Source organism: Daucus carota, chromosome 7 (genome assembly GCF_001625215.2).
Source record: "Daucus carota subsp. sativus chromosome 7, DH1 v3.0, whole genome shotgun sequence".
In the NCBI taxonomy this organism is placed as follows: domain Eukaryota; kingdom Viridiplantae; phylum Streptophyta; class Magnoliopsida; order Apiales; family Apiaceae; genus Daucus; species Daucus carota.
Genome location: NC_030387.2, coordinates 30,965,980 through 30,980,961, shown reverse-complemented (window position 1 = coordinate 30,980,961; position 14,982 = coordinate 30,965,980). Strand labels below are relative to the sequence as shown.

Genomic DNA, 14,982 nt, shown 5'->3' with positions numbered 1-14,982 from the left:
ATTATTTTTGAAATTTTCTTTTTCTGAATAAAAATATTATATCAACACTTTTATTCAAAAAAAGAAATACTTGAAAATAACATCTCTAGCTATGTGGTCAAAGCACCTTAAAATGTGTGCAGAAAAGTCAAAAGGCAGATATTCAAGAACGGATGGAGTATATTAATGTAAATAAAACACATTTTATTTTGTTTTATGAAAAATTATTAAATATTATTCAACTTTCGTTTCATTAAATGCTATTATATTAATATTATAATTTCATTGTCAGAAATAAATTAATAATATATTTTACCATATATTTAATTTAGACATAATATATACAGTAATTGTTTTAGATAATATATCACGTTTCATACGAGTCATGGACATCAGGCGGCCTAAATTTTGATCCGAATTTAGACCGAACCATCTTTTCATTCCAATAGTTTGGCCTAAATTTTGGTACAAATTTATATATCAATATTTTATTCTTTTAACTATCTTTATAATATTATTTAATCTTTTAACAATAATATAATATATCATATTAATATTAAACTCAATAAATTCATTAAATAAGAGAAACATTACATTTAAACAAGAAAAAAAAATCACTTAATTAAATAAAATAAAAATTATCTCAGAGGATTAAAAAATAATCTATTTAATTAAGTTGAAAATTTAGTTTTTATTATGTTTTCGAAATTTTAGTTATTATGTTTTCGTGTAAAATTTATTTGCAATTAAGTTTTATCGAATGTAATTTTTATCTTATATTTAATGTATTGTTGATTTGAATTATTTTAAAAGTGTTTAATTTTATTATATTTCATAATTAATATATATATATAATTATTTAAGTAAAATACATTAAATATAATTTATAACTATTTAGCGTTATATTAAAATATAATCATTCAATTAATTAAATATACAAAACATAAAAAATTATTATTATATTACTAAAAAAGTTTAGTCATGTGAATAATGTCAGCCTAAATTTAGGCCAGTACTATTCACCGATCTAAATTTATACCAAGATTTAGATCAAATTTAATTCGAAATCGGTCAAATTTGGACTTTTAAGCCGCTGTCGGATTTACCGATAATCAGTCAGTGTACTGATGATGATTTAACGTGTATTTTGAGTCGAGAGTCCGCCGGTCAGGTGTGCATCTTGAGCATAGAGTACAGTGAAATTCATTAAGGCTTTCTACCGTCAATTTAGAGTTTAGTGAAATACTGTATTTATTAGGGTGTCATCCATTTAATGCCTGAAAGGATATGAACGTAAATTACTTGTGTGCACAAAGTAAAACCGATTTGCATTTAGCAACATCCTTTAAATATTTATAACTAGAGACATTCAAAATTTTATATTATTATGTATAGATTTTAAATGTAAATTAATCTTAATAATAATATAATTTATTCATACAATACTGCTTTCAAATATAACAACTGAATTTAAACTAATACACCTGGTAAATTAAATTTTAATCAAACCAAACTTATAAAGCATCAAAAACTTTTTAGCCATTTAAAAAGAAATTATTATTTTTTTCTTTAAAAACAAAAACTCTGATGGGGACGTTATACTGCTAGTCACCAATTTTTAGTTATTCCAATATAATAATAATATATTTATTTATTATTATTTAAAATATTAGCGTGAAAAGTCGTCGGATAACTAACCACCAAGACGGTGCTAACAAAAACTCCACCACTGCTTCGGATCTCATTTACACAATATTATTATTTTTTACACGCACGTATGAATTCATACAGTGATGATGAAGCTTTTATTTAGTTAATAATTTATTATTTTATTTTTTGTATATATTTTTCTAAGAATTTTACAGTATGAGGAAGAAGCTCGACACTCGATTTCCTGCGGTATGTTCTTAATTTTTTATATTTTTTTCATGTTCATTAGATGCTTGTTATTCAATTGTGGAATTTTAGGTTAACTTATATTATGCTTGATAATTAGGTTACCAATCAGTTGTTCGTGTAATTAGGGTTTTTTTTTTTTGTGCTTTGTGTGATGTTATATGCAGTTTCTGGTTTCGATGATGGTTGTGGATGATTTCTAGGGTTAGATTGATATGAGTTTTTGATTTTGTTTGGGTGAATAGGGTGTTTATGCGTTGTTGTATGTTTGTGTTGGTAATTGGTGGTTGGGAGTTGTATGTTTGATTTTGATGAGTAGTCGAGGTGGGTGTAGATTGGCTTGATTTTATCGGGAATGGGTGGTTGGTCGGTTTCAGGGGAATTAGGTTATAATTGAATTGGGGGTAATTGGATGGAATTAATCGGGGGTTATAGAGTAAAATTCAATTGGAGAGATTTCGATAAATTTGGGGGAATCAGACACGATCAGACAGAATCAAACAAAACGGGAAACAAATCAGACTTTAATCTAACCAGGAATTTGAGCATCTGTCGACCGTAGCAGAGGCAGATATATATACAGGTGTGTGTTTGTGTATGTGTGTGAAGCCAGAGTGAGAGAGAGTGAAGGGAGGACTGACCATAGCGTAGATAAAGGTGCCGATCCATCCACTGATATTTACCGATCTGTCTAGGCAGGAGGAACTCATCACGGCAGTGCAGCGGTGGCGAATTGATAGAGGTTTCTTTTTCTCTTCTTTAGAAATGAAGACAAGCAAAAGAAAGTTATCAAAGAGACCCTGAAATCAAAATCTTAAATAACAATGCTGCGTAAAACGTGTTTAGTAATATCTTGTTATACATAGAATATTGAAGTTATAATAATATTGATTTTACATAATATACGATGCTAGATTCAATTATTAAATAAACAATAAGTATTCTCGTATTAGTCGCCTGGGAGGATTAGTTCGTAACCCCACCCCACCCCACTCCAAATGTTCAGAAAAATATAAATATAAATATATATATATATATATATATATATATATATATATATATATATATATATTGTTTTACAATCAATACAATAAAAATTTTAGGTGATAATTAAACAGTTAATAGAATTAAAGGTTAATACTTTTTATTATTAATTGTTTTGTAATTTTAATTTATAATAAACTAAATTTATTATGATATAAGAAATATATGGCCTCCAATTAATGATCTGATGAAATTCAACAGCCTATAGAAAGGACTGGACTCCAACCTCCTAGACCCACCGAACAATTTTTAGAACACCGCTTGTGAGGAAGTTATTCTGGGTGTTTCCAGAGTACTTCAGTCAGCCGTCTTGTTTGTGTTCAGTACCTTCTGCCAGGAATTTCAGTAATCTAATTAGTTTGTACATGTACATGGCATGAACCATTACAACATTGTTTCCTTATTTACATAGTGGCCATGACTAGAAGAAAAAGACGCGTGCAAATAAATTAAGGAACATTAGAAGCTTGAGCGTGAGATCAAATGAGAAATGGATGATAGGTAGACTGCTACATCTAGATAGGATTGCTCAAGTCCAGTGTTACAGGATTCGTGAGCAGTGCCATGGAACTGCAACGGGATTCCTTGTCCTGATTTATTGTGTTACACTATTATTTTCATGAAATTTGGAGACACGGGTTATATAGAGAGAAAATGAGGACACTAAATTAGCCATAAATAGAGAAAAAAGGAGAGTGACAGCTTGATATTGGAGACGACTCTAAGATTGAAAATGCAGATGGAAGAAAAAGAAAAACCAATTATACAGGTCCCATATTCGATCTTTGGAGAGATAGCGTTCCACCTAACTGTACTACTTCTACGTACCAAAATGACTCGTGTTCCATGTAATACTGGTTTTGTCTATAGATTGGCTATAGCCTAATAACAGAAGTAGAATACCTGGCAAACTACAAGCGAAAAAATCAGATTAAAATGTGCAGGGGGTTGTACTGCAAAAAAGGATCCCAATTAGTGATTTATTCAATTTCTTTACTAATGCTGCCAACTTTATGTGCTATGTATTGGATTACTTATAAGTAATTAAGGAGGTATTTACTGTGTAGTTTAGAATTAAGAATATTGTCTTGACATCCAAATATGTGATGATGAAATAGATGAGGCTGGTTTTTCTACGGTATCATCATTACCCCTGGGAGGTTCTCATGCTGTTAATATAGATAGGAAAACTTTCTAGAATAGATGGTTAGTACCTAGTTCAGATTTGTGGAGGAATCAGAACGTAAGTGGAATAAATTAGCTGTTTCAAAAGTATTCATGGTTCCCCTTCTACTACTCATTGGCATGATAAAGGTCAACTGCTTGAACCTTTATAATTTATGGCTAGTCTTCTCTCTTGGAGTCAGAACTCAGTGTATGTACTATAGATAGGTACTTTCACTATCGATCTCTAATGCGTTTATTTGAATAAGCAGAATAATGAATAATCAAAGAATCATGTGAATCATTTTTGAGTGGTGAAAAGCATTAGATGATAATTGATGTTTTGGTGGTGAGGTTGAAACTAACTAGTGTGTGCTATTTTTATGGATAAGCTCGTATATGTTGTAATTATCACTTCACAACACTCTTTTGCAGGCCCGTATCAAAAAAATTATGCAAGCTGATGAAGATGTAGGGAAAATAGCCATGGCAGTGCCTGTATTAGTTTGTGAGTAGCTGTTAGCTGGTTCCTGTCTCTCTGAATTTATGTTCCACTTTTGTTTTTAATAGACTGACTGAATATCTTTGCAGCTAAAGCTTTGGAACTATTTTTGCAAGACCTTTGTGATCGTACATATGACATAACACTTCAAAGAGGAGCAAAAACTGTTAGTTCATTGCACTTGTAAGTAAAGATTGTTGTATCAATTAATTTCTCTGGTGCTAATAATCCAGAAACTCTTCTATATCATAGAAAATAAAGAAGCTAAAAAGAACTATATCATGAAGATGTAAATCACCATGTAACTTTATATTTATGTGGACTGTGGAGTCGTTGACATGCTTGTGCTGCAGTGGTCTTCTCTAATTTATCCTTTTTTGTCGATTGACGTCTTACTGATGTAATGCTCATGAATATGTTGCAGAAAACATTGTGTACAAAGATACAATGTATTTGATTTTCTGAAGGAGGTCGTCAGTAAGGTTCCTGATTACACACACACTGAGGCTGGTGGCGATGATGTTAATATGACCAAGAGAAGGTAGAACGATTTCTATTATGTTTCTTCCATGATTTCCTGTATACTACTAACTGCTGCTATTTTTGTCATTTGTCATCTTCGTATATCTTAAGAGTTTTTGATAAGATCTCATTTCTGTGCTGGTGTTCATGTATAAATGCAAATTTAATTGTGTTCTTGCAGGAAAATTACCTCCGAAGAAGCCAATGATAGTGATGAAGAATCAAAGAGGAACCGGGTGGTACGTTGCATCATTATTTGTACCTTTTAGTGGGATACGTTAATTCACTGTTAAAAATGTAACATATCTTTCAGGGCCTCTCAAAATTAATACAATGTTAACCCATTAGTATACACAAAGACCTCTAATTCACCCACACGGGCATTTTAAAGTCACCAATCTAAAGCTGATATGTGTATGGCTTTTAGTTTTGCACCTGTTGTTTTGCGGGGATTTCTGTTAAATAAGTAGAAGCAAGAGCTGTACAGGTTTGATAATATTGCATGATCAACTTCTCAGTTTTTCTTCTCTTAAATGCTATTTTACTTGAATAATTTATTTAATGTAGAACTTAAATGGTTCTTCTTAGGTAAAATATACCTGACAGGGTGGGATCATATCAATCAGGGATAATTATATGCATGGTAAAAGAATTAAAAATAATAATAATTGAGGCTGGGTAGGCTGATCTATACATCTGAGGTAGGACAAGATATAAGATGGAAAACAATAAAAAAAAGAAGTTTAGGTTGATTAACCACAGAAAACCTACTATCGATAGGGTGAATAAACCGCAAAAAAACGCTGCCATTACATTACTAACATAACCTGGAATACTCCTAATAGTCTAGTTAGCTGATATAAGTAAACTACATAATGAATTGCAATATACTTTATTCCAAATAATATTATAAATTAAATACATTTTCTGATCCCTTGTACAGTTGCTTCCCTCAGCGACTGATCTGAATAAGATTGTGTAGAGCCTGCTCGGCTTAAGCTTAAAGTACCCACTATAGCCACAGACAACTTGATGTCGCGTTTGGTTGGGTGTAATGATATCAGGATGGAATGGAATGAAGTATGTACTCTTTTGTGGATTTATAATTATTTATTTTCCTCCATTCTATACCATTCCTAATATTCTTTACTAGAGCTCAAACCCCCAGTAAGGAGTGCTCCATTCTCCTTCATACTCATTTTCCTCACGAACTTTATAACTAAAAGATTTGCACCCTCTCATTTTTGTTCACTCTTCCCTCTCACATCATTTCTTTTTCCTTGAATTTTATTCACAGTTTTGCGTCCCATTCCTTCCATTTCATTCTCTCCATCCAAACGGATTTTGTCTTATGTTTTCAGTTGTTAGGACTTAGGTTATACCATTCCAAGTGACAGTTATTCTAGTGATGGTTTGATAATTTGTACTTTCCAAATTCTATGGTATAGCAATCTGTCTTTGCTACTTTTGTTCATTCAGTGATTTTCCTGGTTGATAATATCATGTCAAATCGGCATCAATTATTATATTAATAGAGCATTACATGTTTTTACTGCGTCAGCATGAACCAAGCCAAGTGAGCAGCAGCGGTAGCAAGGGAAGAGGCAGGGGAAGAGGAAGAGGCCGAGGTAGGGGCCGGGGTGTTCGATCGGCAGATAAAGAGGCTGCCCAAACTGACTTTGACTATGACTCTTGCAACAATAACCGAATATTGGTGCCTGTAGCAGCAACAGAGGTTGCAGATGATGCTTCAGAGTTGAAGGAGGTTCCCAAAGATAGTATCAACATCAGTAATAATTCTAATCAAGCTTCACGGAACTTTGACTTGAATGCTGATTTAGATGATAATGCTATAGATAAAACTCCCACTGAGGCTCCAAGCCTGCCATCAGCGACGCCAACAGCACCTAGAAGTGAAGATGAGTATCCTGGATGGCCTCTTTCTGAAATGGATAGGATACCCATTGATCCTGTTGATCTTGCAAAGCTCAATTCAAGGATGGATGATGATGATGAAGATTATGACGAAGAAGGTTAAATGAAAGAAGCTTATGATAAAGAAGGGTAGTTGAAAGAAGTAAAGCTTGTCCAGTTGCAATTAATTGTTACAGCGGTGACAGGTATAGGCAGATATTGGCAGAAGTACCTGTTCTTTAGGATTAACATTTCCTCTTGTTTTCAATTAAATATGTTCATATATTTCTTCTACTTGTATCTCATCAGATGATCATTCTCTAAAAGCTGTTTGCTAACGGGAGTTTTAGAGGTAGGATGTCCTCAGGGAAGGCACTTGGTTAAGTTAGTTAAATTAGTGACAGTATGAATGTGTTGACATGGTTGCGCATGTCTCCGTACATGGCACTATTACGATTTGGAAATCCCTACTATATTCGTACACTTTTGGCCTATTATAGCACTAGCACACCAGCTGACGTCAATCAATTCACCTTTGTATGTAACAAACATCAACCCGCTTCCGAGTCTTGACTTGTTCATAACGTTTTGGCCTTCAACTTATGTCAAATGAAGTTATTTATATGGGTCGTGTTGAGAATCAGAGGTTTTGGAAGTTATGTTTGAGAAAGAATTAGAGGTTTGAGCCATATCACTAATTTTGCAGCATGGCCGGGACGGGGAGTGATATGTAATGTAAAATTTTATAAACAAAGATGTCATATTTTTGAATTAAAAAAAAAAGGATAAATATTTCAAATTTGATTAGATAATAGTATTTTTGAATGAAAAAAAAAAACAGAGATCAATATTTCATTTAAGATTCAAGATATTCAAATACTATAAATTTGAAAAATTTTAAATTTCAAATACTTTACAAATAAGATACATTTTCTTCAACACAATTTCAAGAAAAAATAAACTTCATAGGGTACATATTATTCATAAAAGCAATATGAGTTTAACATCACATGTTCCTAGACACGAACTTGTTCCTAGACAAATCTTAAAGAAAATGGAAATTAATAGAGTACATATTGGTCATAAAAACAAAATTAGTTTCTTCCTGATATAAATATCTATTGTGAAAGCATAAAGCTAAAAATGTTTAACTCTAAATTTCCACTCTCCTTGCACAGGATCATATGACACAAACTCAGCACCTTGTTCTGCTGCTTTCTTCATCAGCTTTTCTCTGTACTTGTCAACCTTCGGTCCATTAATGTGTTGGTTTCCAGCTTTATCGAAACACTTAATGTTGCAAAGGGTAATCTCTGCTGGCTTGTTTAAACCTTGCCCAACTGGCAGTTTCTTGTTCTCATCCATAGAAAGAATTACCTCGTGATTTCTAAACACAATGTGTGAGTTGACATCAAGCTGCCGCACGTCTGTCTCTCCGAAGAACTTGATGCGCCCATAACGCTGATGGCCAACAACAAAGTCCTTAACATGGCTGCAGAACCCCGGCTCAAAGCTTTCTTTTATTGCCAATTCCTCGACTCGGGGTTCAATGAAGTAGTCACTGTGTTTCAGCTTTGGCATCAGCCCATAAACATTGGAAGAAACTAAGTTTTCAGAGGGATGATCACTATTAACAGAATTGGTTCCACGGCTGTGTTCAGCAGCAAAAGCTTCACCAGGGTTCCCTACAACAGTTAATGAACAACATTAACAGTTTGTTGACGAAGTGATAATAGAAGGGAAATTAACAATGCTATAAACCCTATATTCATTACTAAACTCCGGATATGTTTAGTTTTCTACTAGGACTATAATATGAATACTAAGAAACAGTATCTTTGACTAAACCGACTACAGAAAAAGACATCTGACAAATCTTCCATATTAAACGGATTCAAGGAACACACATGACACTTTTTACCAGCAGATATTTGCCCAAATAGTTTGTGCAATAACATTTATCACTAAGCCCAAGTTTAGTTGATACTGCATATACAAACACACACACACAAACAGTTCCTCACGATGTTCATATCAATAAAATATAAGATAACCTGGAACACAATTTAAATAATGACTAATGTGTAAGAATTTGAAGCCCCTTTCTTTGTAAGTAAGTGATCCTCAAATATCTGTGAGGGACAGATTCATTATAGTGATATAGAAGGGATTTCTATGTTGTATGTACAGCTTACCAGCTTTGTCCTCATAAATGAAACCATCCTCGAGAGATTTAGACAACTCAATAGAGACTTTACCTGAAAAAAATTTATATAGAAGTAACAACATTAACATATAACAAAAGATTGCTTAAAGGTTTGATGCTAGCTTATTATCAGTGTCCATAAGTACTCAGTTCTATCTGATATGGCAGTATAGACACATTTGCCTGACACATTTACCTACTTTATTGTTCTAAATTAAGCTTTCTGAAAGTAGTACATAATAGAAAAATACAAAAAGCACGACATTGATTTACAAAACACTAACCATTCTCATGCACATAAATAGATGTATGCTTGAGGCGAGATATATTCTCGAAGCCAATTTTGATAAACCACTCTTCAGATGGACCAGATATCGAGATTCCCGAATCGTCCTTCAGCAGGAGTGGAACCTTCGTCCTCGCTGTGGGGGTTTCTTGAGTATCAGCAGAAAATACCACCTGAATGCGCATTAAGTGACAAATTCACAAACTGAAGGTTCATATTTTTTTATCCATCAAGGAGAAAGGACGAGAAAGAATACAGGATCTTAATCAATGAATACTGATCTCCACTAGTGTCATGAATCTTACCTCTGTACCATTACCTTCACGAATACCTTTTGGTGGCAGCAACAGCTTCTGTTCTTCATTTGCCGACTTATTGACCTGTTTTAAAGATAAAGAGAACATTACATGAACAATAATAGCTTTATCAACAATTAATATATTGTCATGTGAAGGAAGACACTTGAAGATACTATGTGTTGACACACACTTGATCTGACAACGGTACCTTGACTTCACTACATGTTGCAGAGGCATTTGCCAAGTTATTGGCCTGTATTGAAAATTAAGAGAACATTACATGAACAATAATAGCTTTATCAACAATTAGTAAATTGCCATGTGAAGGAAGACACTTGAAGATATCACACTTGATCTGACAACGGTACCTTGACTTCACTACATGTTGCAGAGGCATGGTTGAAACAAATTATGCCTCGACATCTTATTAGTTAGTTCATAATGTTTATACCCGCAATTCTTTACTTCATATATTGACATTGTCATAACTTATTCCTAAAGAAAACCCTGGTCCTCATTTAAGTGTGTTATTGTAGTGAATTTGCCAATGAATACATGTTTTACCTTTTACCCTAGTAAAAAATTTGATATAATAAAGTATTCTATAAAATTTCAAATCCAATCTATACATCCTTACTCTTTAATTGTGACTAAGAAAGTAGCATTTACCAATACTTAGTAGTACCAAATGAAAACTAAGTGTTTCGAAGTGCACAGAACTTACAGGTATACTACAAATCCCTTGTCTTACTGATGTACTAAGAAAGTAAGTAGCATTTACCAACACTCTATAGTAACAAATGAAAAAAAAGTGTTTAGATGTACAAAAAACTTACAGGGACACTGTAAATCCCATATCTTACTGATGTAGTCTTCGGACCTTCAACTGCAAGTGGTGTCTCAGCCCTAGATCTAGATGGTGATGGATCATCAAGAGTTGATATACTTGGAGCGAAATTGCAAGGAACATATGCAGTGACTGGTGTCGTAACAGATGTGCTGCATATAGAGGTAGATGGTGCAGAGGAAGTATAGTTAAAATAACTGGGTCCAGATGTAGAAGCTTTGCTAGCAGATGTACTGATAAGTGAGGGATTTGGATGTGAAAACGGGATGGTCGCACCAAATATAGAGGGAGGCTGAGTTATTAAAGTATAAGCCCCCTCATGTGAACCATTTAAAAAGGGGTTACAAGAAACAGGTGTGCTACAGGTTGGGAAGGTAAAGCATGTAGGTCTGGAAGCAAATATATTGGGTGGCACAGAAGGCATAGCATTCTGAAATGAGCTACCAGTTCCAGAAACATGACTCCTGAAATAATTTAATTGTGCTAAATCATGGTCAACTCTACCACCTGCAAAAAAAAGGGGTATGTTAACTGTTCCAAAGAAAAATGATAAATACATTACAAAGTTAAGCACACACCTGCATTATTGAACTGATAGTCTTCCCACCTCAATTCTTCAAAGCTTTTGTTTGGGTATTCAGGCATAACAGATATTGGAATAGCTGTACTAAAATCAGGTAACTGGGTTTTTGAGCAACGCATTACATTGCTGGCTGGTGGTCCAGATCTTGCGCTGTGAAATAGGGGTATGTCACCTGAAATGTTTACAGGTTTTTTTACTAACACTCCTCGTCAATAAGAAAAGAAATGAACTTGACATGTAAAACACAGGCATACCATTATCTCCTAACTGTTTGTCCTCCCATCTCAGCTCTTCATGACATTTATCTCTAAAAACAGGCATGGCAGATATGGACATAAATCTTGTAGACTGTTGTGAAACATGATCCATCTCAACAGTTTCAGTGTAAGGTGCCACTCTACTTCCTCCACAATTAACCTTAGGAGTTAACGGTCGAGAACTTGAATCCCGAAATAACGGAGTTTCAACTTGGCAGCCTGCGAAGAAGAAATCAGTAACTATATTTATTATACAAACAAACAAAAAACAATACAGTGAACACGAGATTAATATAATAAAGATGGATACTCACCCGGATATGGACTCTGAATTTCATCAGAACATGTACTAGTTTCATTCAAGTTGCTGATGGTACCAAATTGCGTAGTTGTTTGGCCAGAAGTAAATCCTGGGGAGCTGGATGCATTAATGGTAGGAGTCGGAAAATGTGTGGTAGATCCTGCAGAATGGGGAAAACATAATGATACTTGGTCTTTAACTACTATATTTCTTCTTGTTTGTATCGGTATGGTTTAAATTAATTGTATACTAATTTCTTTCCTGTTGTAATACATTCAGTGTTTATACTTGTAATACTAATTAACTGATTATACTTATACTTGTATACAACACATATTAACTAATTTTAGTACTATTTACATACTTACTACATTTGCTATAGTATAATGATTGCTAACTGCTAAAGCATAGTTGTGCTGATTTGTGATACATTCTTGAGGTCCCAAATCATAACAGTGAAGAAGATCATTGTGTGAATCTTGATGAAGAAGAATGGCCTAACTTTGTGATACATTCTTGAGGTCCCGAATCATAACAGTGAAGAAGATCATTGTGTGAATCTTGATGAAGAAGAATGGACTAACTATGTATTTTTTTGTTACATTGACTTTAACTTATTGTGGACTTAATCTATATGATGGTGAATTTTGTTGCTTTATCATATATGACAATTATGTTTTTGCTTATGGATGTCTTCTTATCTATAAATTTATAATATTTTGCATTATATACCATTTATGTATGTATATTTATTTGCCTATGATGAATCTGCACGTGACGCATTGCGCCTTGCGCTTATGCCCCACAACGCGTTTGTGTTTCGATGCGCATATCATGCTTAATAACACTGGGAATATCCAAGTCCAACACAAAAAAAAAAATTGAACATCTACAAAACTGCAGCTTTGTTTTACCAGAAAAATAAAAAAAATCATAAAATTTTTATAATATTTTGCATTATATACCATGTATGTATGTATATTTATTTGCCTTTGAGGAATCTGCACGGGACGCATTGCACGCGCTTATGCCCCACCCCCACAAGGCATTTGTGTTTTGATGCGCATATGGTGTTTAATAACATCGGGAATATCCAGGTCCAACACAAAACATTTTGAACATTTACAAAATTGCAGATTTGTTTTACCAGGAAAACAAAAAAAATCATGTAAATCACACTTCAAATACCATATTGACACTAAACTAATCAGAAAAATTATACCCCAAATATAAAAACCACATAAAAATAAAGAGAAACTATTAGCTTTACAGGGAATCACAGACAAATGTCTGTAGTAAGTATACCTGAATACAAGCCGCATATAGGAGATGATAGAGCTGCTTGTGTTAATGTAGAAAATAATGGAGCTCCGCACGCAGGCACTGAAAATGAACCATTAGTTGGGGACGACACAGAGGTTGTACCATCAGTTGGGGCAGGCGGAAAATGACTTATACCCACCCCAAAAGTAGTCGCTGGAGTTCCACCATTGGTGGTAACTGGCCCACGAGGATAACTACATTGCCATGCAGGCACTGAAGTTGCTGTGTTACTAGGGTTGAACCAAAAAGAATTAGTACTTCGTCCAAATGCAGGCACTGTGGTTCCCCAATCGGCACTAACACACCCAAAAGGAGTATTACTTTGCCCAAATGTCGGGATAGAAGTTCCACCATTAGCAGGAGCGAACCCAAAAGTAGCACTATTTTGCCCAAAGAGAGGTATGGAAGTTCCGTCATTAGCAATGGGAGACCCAAATGTAGCATTACTTTGTCCATGTGTAGGCATGAGAGATCCTCTATTAGCAAGGGGACACCCAAAACCAGAACTAGTTTGCCCATATGTAGGCATAGAAGTTCCACCATTGGCAAGGGCAGACCCAAAAGTAGCATCATTTTGTCCATGTGTAGGCATTAGAGTTCCTCTATTAGCGAGGGAAGACCCAAAAGCAGAACAAGTTTGCCCAAATGTAGGCATAGAAGTTCCTCCATTAGGAAGGGCATACGCAAAAGGAGGAGAACTATTATGCCCAAATGTAGGCATGGAAGTTGACACAGGCGCAAAAGTTGAACCATTACTCGGGGTGAACCCAAAAGGATAACTATTAAGGCCAAAAGGATAACTATTAAGGCCAAATAGAGGTGCATACCCATTGATACCGCTAAACAGAGATGGATCACTATACCCATAAGGATAACGCTGAATACTACTTTGCCCGTATGGAGGCACCGCAATTCCCCCCGAAAATCCACCACCATAACAACTACCACTCTGTCCAAACGCAGGCCTCAATTGAAAAGCACTGCCAGCCGAAACATTACGCTTCGTCCCATTATCACCCAACACAGAGTTATACGTACTCATTCCGCTGCTCAACAAACAAACACACACACAACAATCATCAACACGTCTACCACGGAATTAATCATAAGAAACCAAAACCAAATTAATCGAATTCTCGATATTCAAACAACAACAAATATTCTGATCACTCTAAACTAAATTTAATTTAAACAAAGAATCACAAAATCAATCATCACGAGTTCACGACATGCAATAACAAAATTAAAACAGTGTATAACATGAGAAAGTGCAGTGGAATTAACCGTACAGTGAAAGGGGAAAGCGATCATGCATAAGAGAATGAGAGAATACTTACGAGCAGAGTTAGTGGAGAGATGAGCAGAGAATAATGAGGGTTTAATTTGGGAGCGAGGGTTTGTGAGGAGATATATATAGTGACTCAACTACTAGCTTTATTATTAAGCGCATTCGCTATGTACCTTACGCGACACGCCTAATGTGTGTTTTTAATTAATCAAGTATTTTCTGAAATTTTTTATTTTATTTCAAGGGGTTATGTTTAGATGTTTCGAAGTTAGAAGCTTGATGAAAGTATAATTTCATGTATCAGATTTTTTGTCGAAATATGCTTCCTTTTTTGATATATAATAAAATTCTTATCTTTATGTTGTCGATATTTATCTCAAATTCCGAAAGATTATCCATAAAGAATAAGATATATTGTGGGACTTATATACTTATTCGGGCTTATAATTGGATCACGAGCTCACTTAAGTCTCTTTTTGTGATCTATATGTGTTTGGTCGACCGGACCCTTGTTGAGTTGGTGCTGAATTCCCCTGAATTGAATTAGTATCCAGGCCTTAAAATAAGCTTT

At 34.4% G+C, this 14,982-nt stretch overlaps 2 protein-coding genes across 6 annotated transcripts; one reads left to right on the top strand and one right to left on the bottom strand.

Moving 5' to 3' along the window:
- The first annotated feature begins 1,657 nt into the window (after positions 1-1,657).
- Positions 1,658-7,504, top strand: LOC108193389 (uncharacterized). The gene is made up of 6 exons (XM_017360011.2): positions 1,658-1,878; positions 4,519-4,591; positions 4,675-4,768; positions 5,010-5,126; positions 5,289-5,346; positions 6,669-7,504. The coding sequence occupies exons 1-6, from the start codon at positions 1,846-1,848 to the stop codon at positions 7,143-7,145; spliced, it is 852 nt and encodes a 283-aa protein (XP_017215500.1). The 5' UTR covers positions 1,658-1,845; the 3' UTR covers positions 7,146-7,504.
- A 461-nt stretch (positions 7,505-7,965) lies between these two features.
- On the bottom strand, positions 7,966-14,605 carry LOC108196370 (nuclear pore complex protein NUP98A). Of its 5 annotated transcripts, none has more exons than XM_064082299.1 (11): positions 14,461-14,605; positions 13,106-14,169; positions 11,814-11,960; positions 11,497-11,718; positions 11,238-11,414; positions 10,649-11,166; positions 10,003-10,065; positions 9,819-9,893; positions 9,512-9,686; positions 9,217-9,279; positions 7,966-8,706 (listed from the first exon to the last, which is right to left on the bottom strand). In XM_064082299.1, the coding sequence occupies exons 2-11, from the start codon at positions 14,163-14,165 to the stop codon at positions 8,159-8,161; spliced, it is 3,048 nt and encodes a 1,015-aa protein (XP_063938369.1). In that variant the 5' UTR covers positions 14,166-14,169; positions 14,461-14,605; the 3' UTR covers positions 7,966-8,158. The 5 variants fall into 5 exon arrangements, with proteins under 5 accessions (XP_063938369.1, XP_017219116.1, XP_063938370.1 ...); XM_017363627.2 differs by having other exon boundaries at positions 10,021-10,065; XM_064082300.1 differs by having other exon boundaries at positions 10,676-11,166.
- Positions 14,606-14,982: the final 377 nt, after the last annotated feature.

What these genes read in the sequence shown, in the direction of transcription:
- LOC108193389 (XM_017360011.2), top strand. Translation starts at nt 1,846, where the DNA reads ATGAGGAAGAAGCTCGACACTCGATTTCCTGCG. An exon ending in ACTGTTAGTTCATTGCACTT is followed by an intron (nt 4,769 to 5,009) that starts GTAAGTAAAGAT and finishes AATATGTTGCAG; the next exon opens with AAAACATTGTGTACAAAGAT. An exon ending in AATCAAAGAGGAACCGGGTG is followed by an intron (nt 5,347 to 6,668) that starts GTACGTTGCATC and finishes TTACTGCGTCAG; the next exon opens with CATGAACCAAGCCAAGTGAG.
- LOC108196370 (XM_064082299.1), bottom strand. Translation starts at nt 14,165, where the DNA reads ATGAGTACGTATAACTCTGTGTTGGGTGATAATGGGACGAAGCGTAAT. An exon ending in AATTCAGAGTCCATATCCGG is followed by an intron (nt 11,719 to 11,813) that starts GTGAGTATCCAT and finishes TCTTCTTCGCAG; the next exon opens with GCTGCCAAGTTGAAACTCCG. An exon ending in ATGGGATTTACAGTGTCCCT is followed by an intron (nt 10,066 to 10,648) that starts GTAAGTTTTTTG and finishes TTTTCAATACAG; the next exon opens with GCCAATAACTTGGCAAATGC.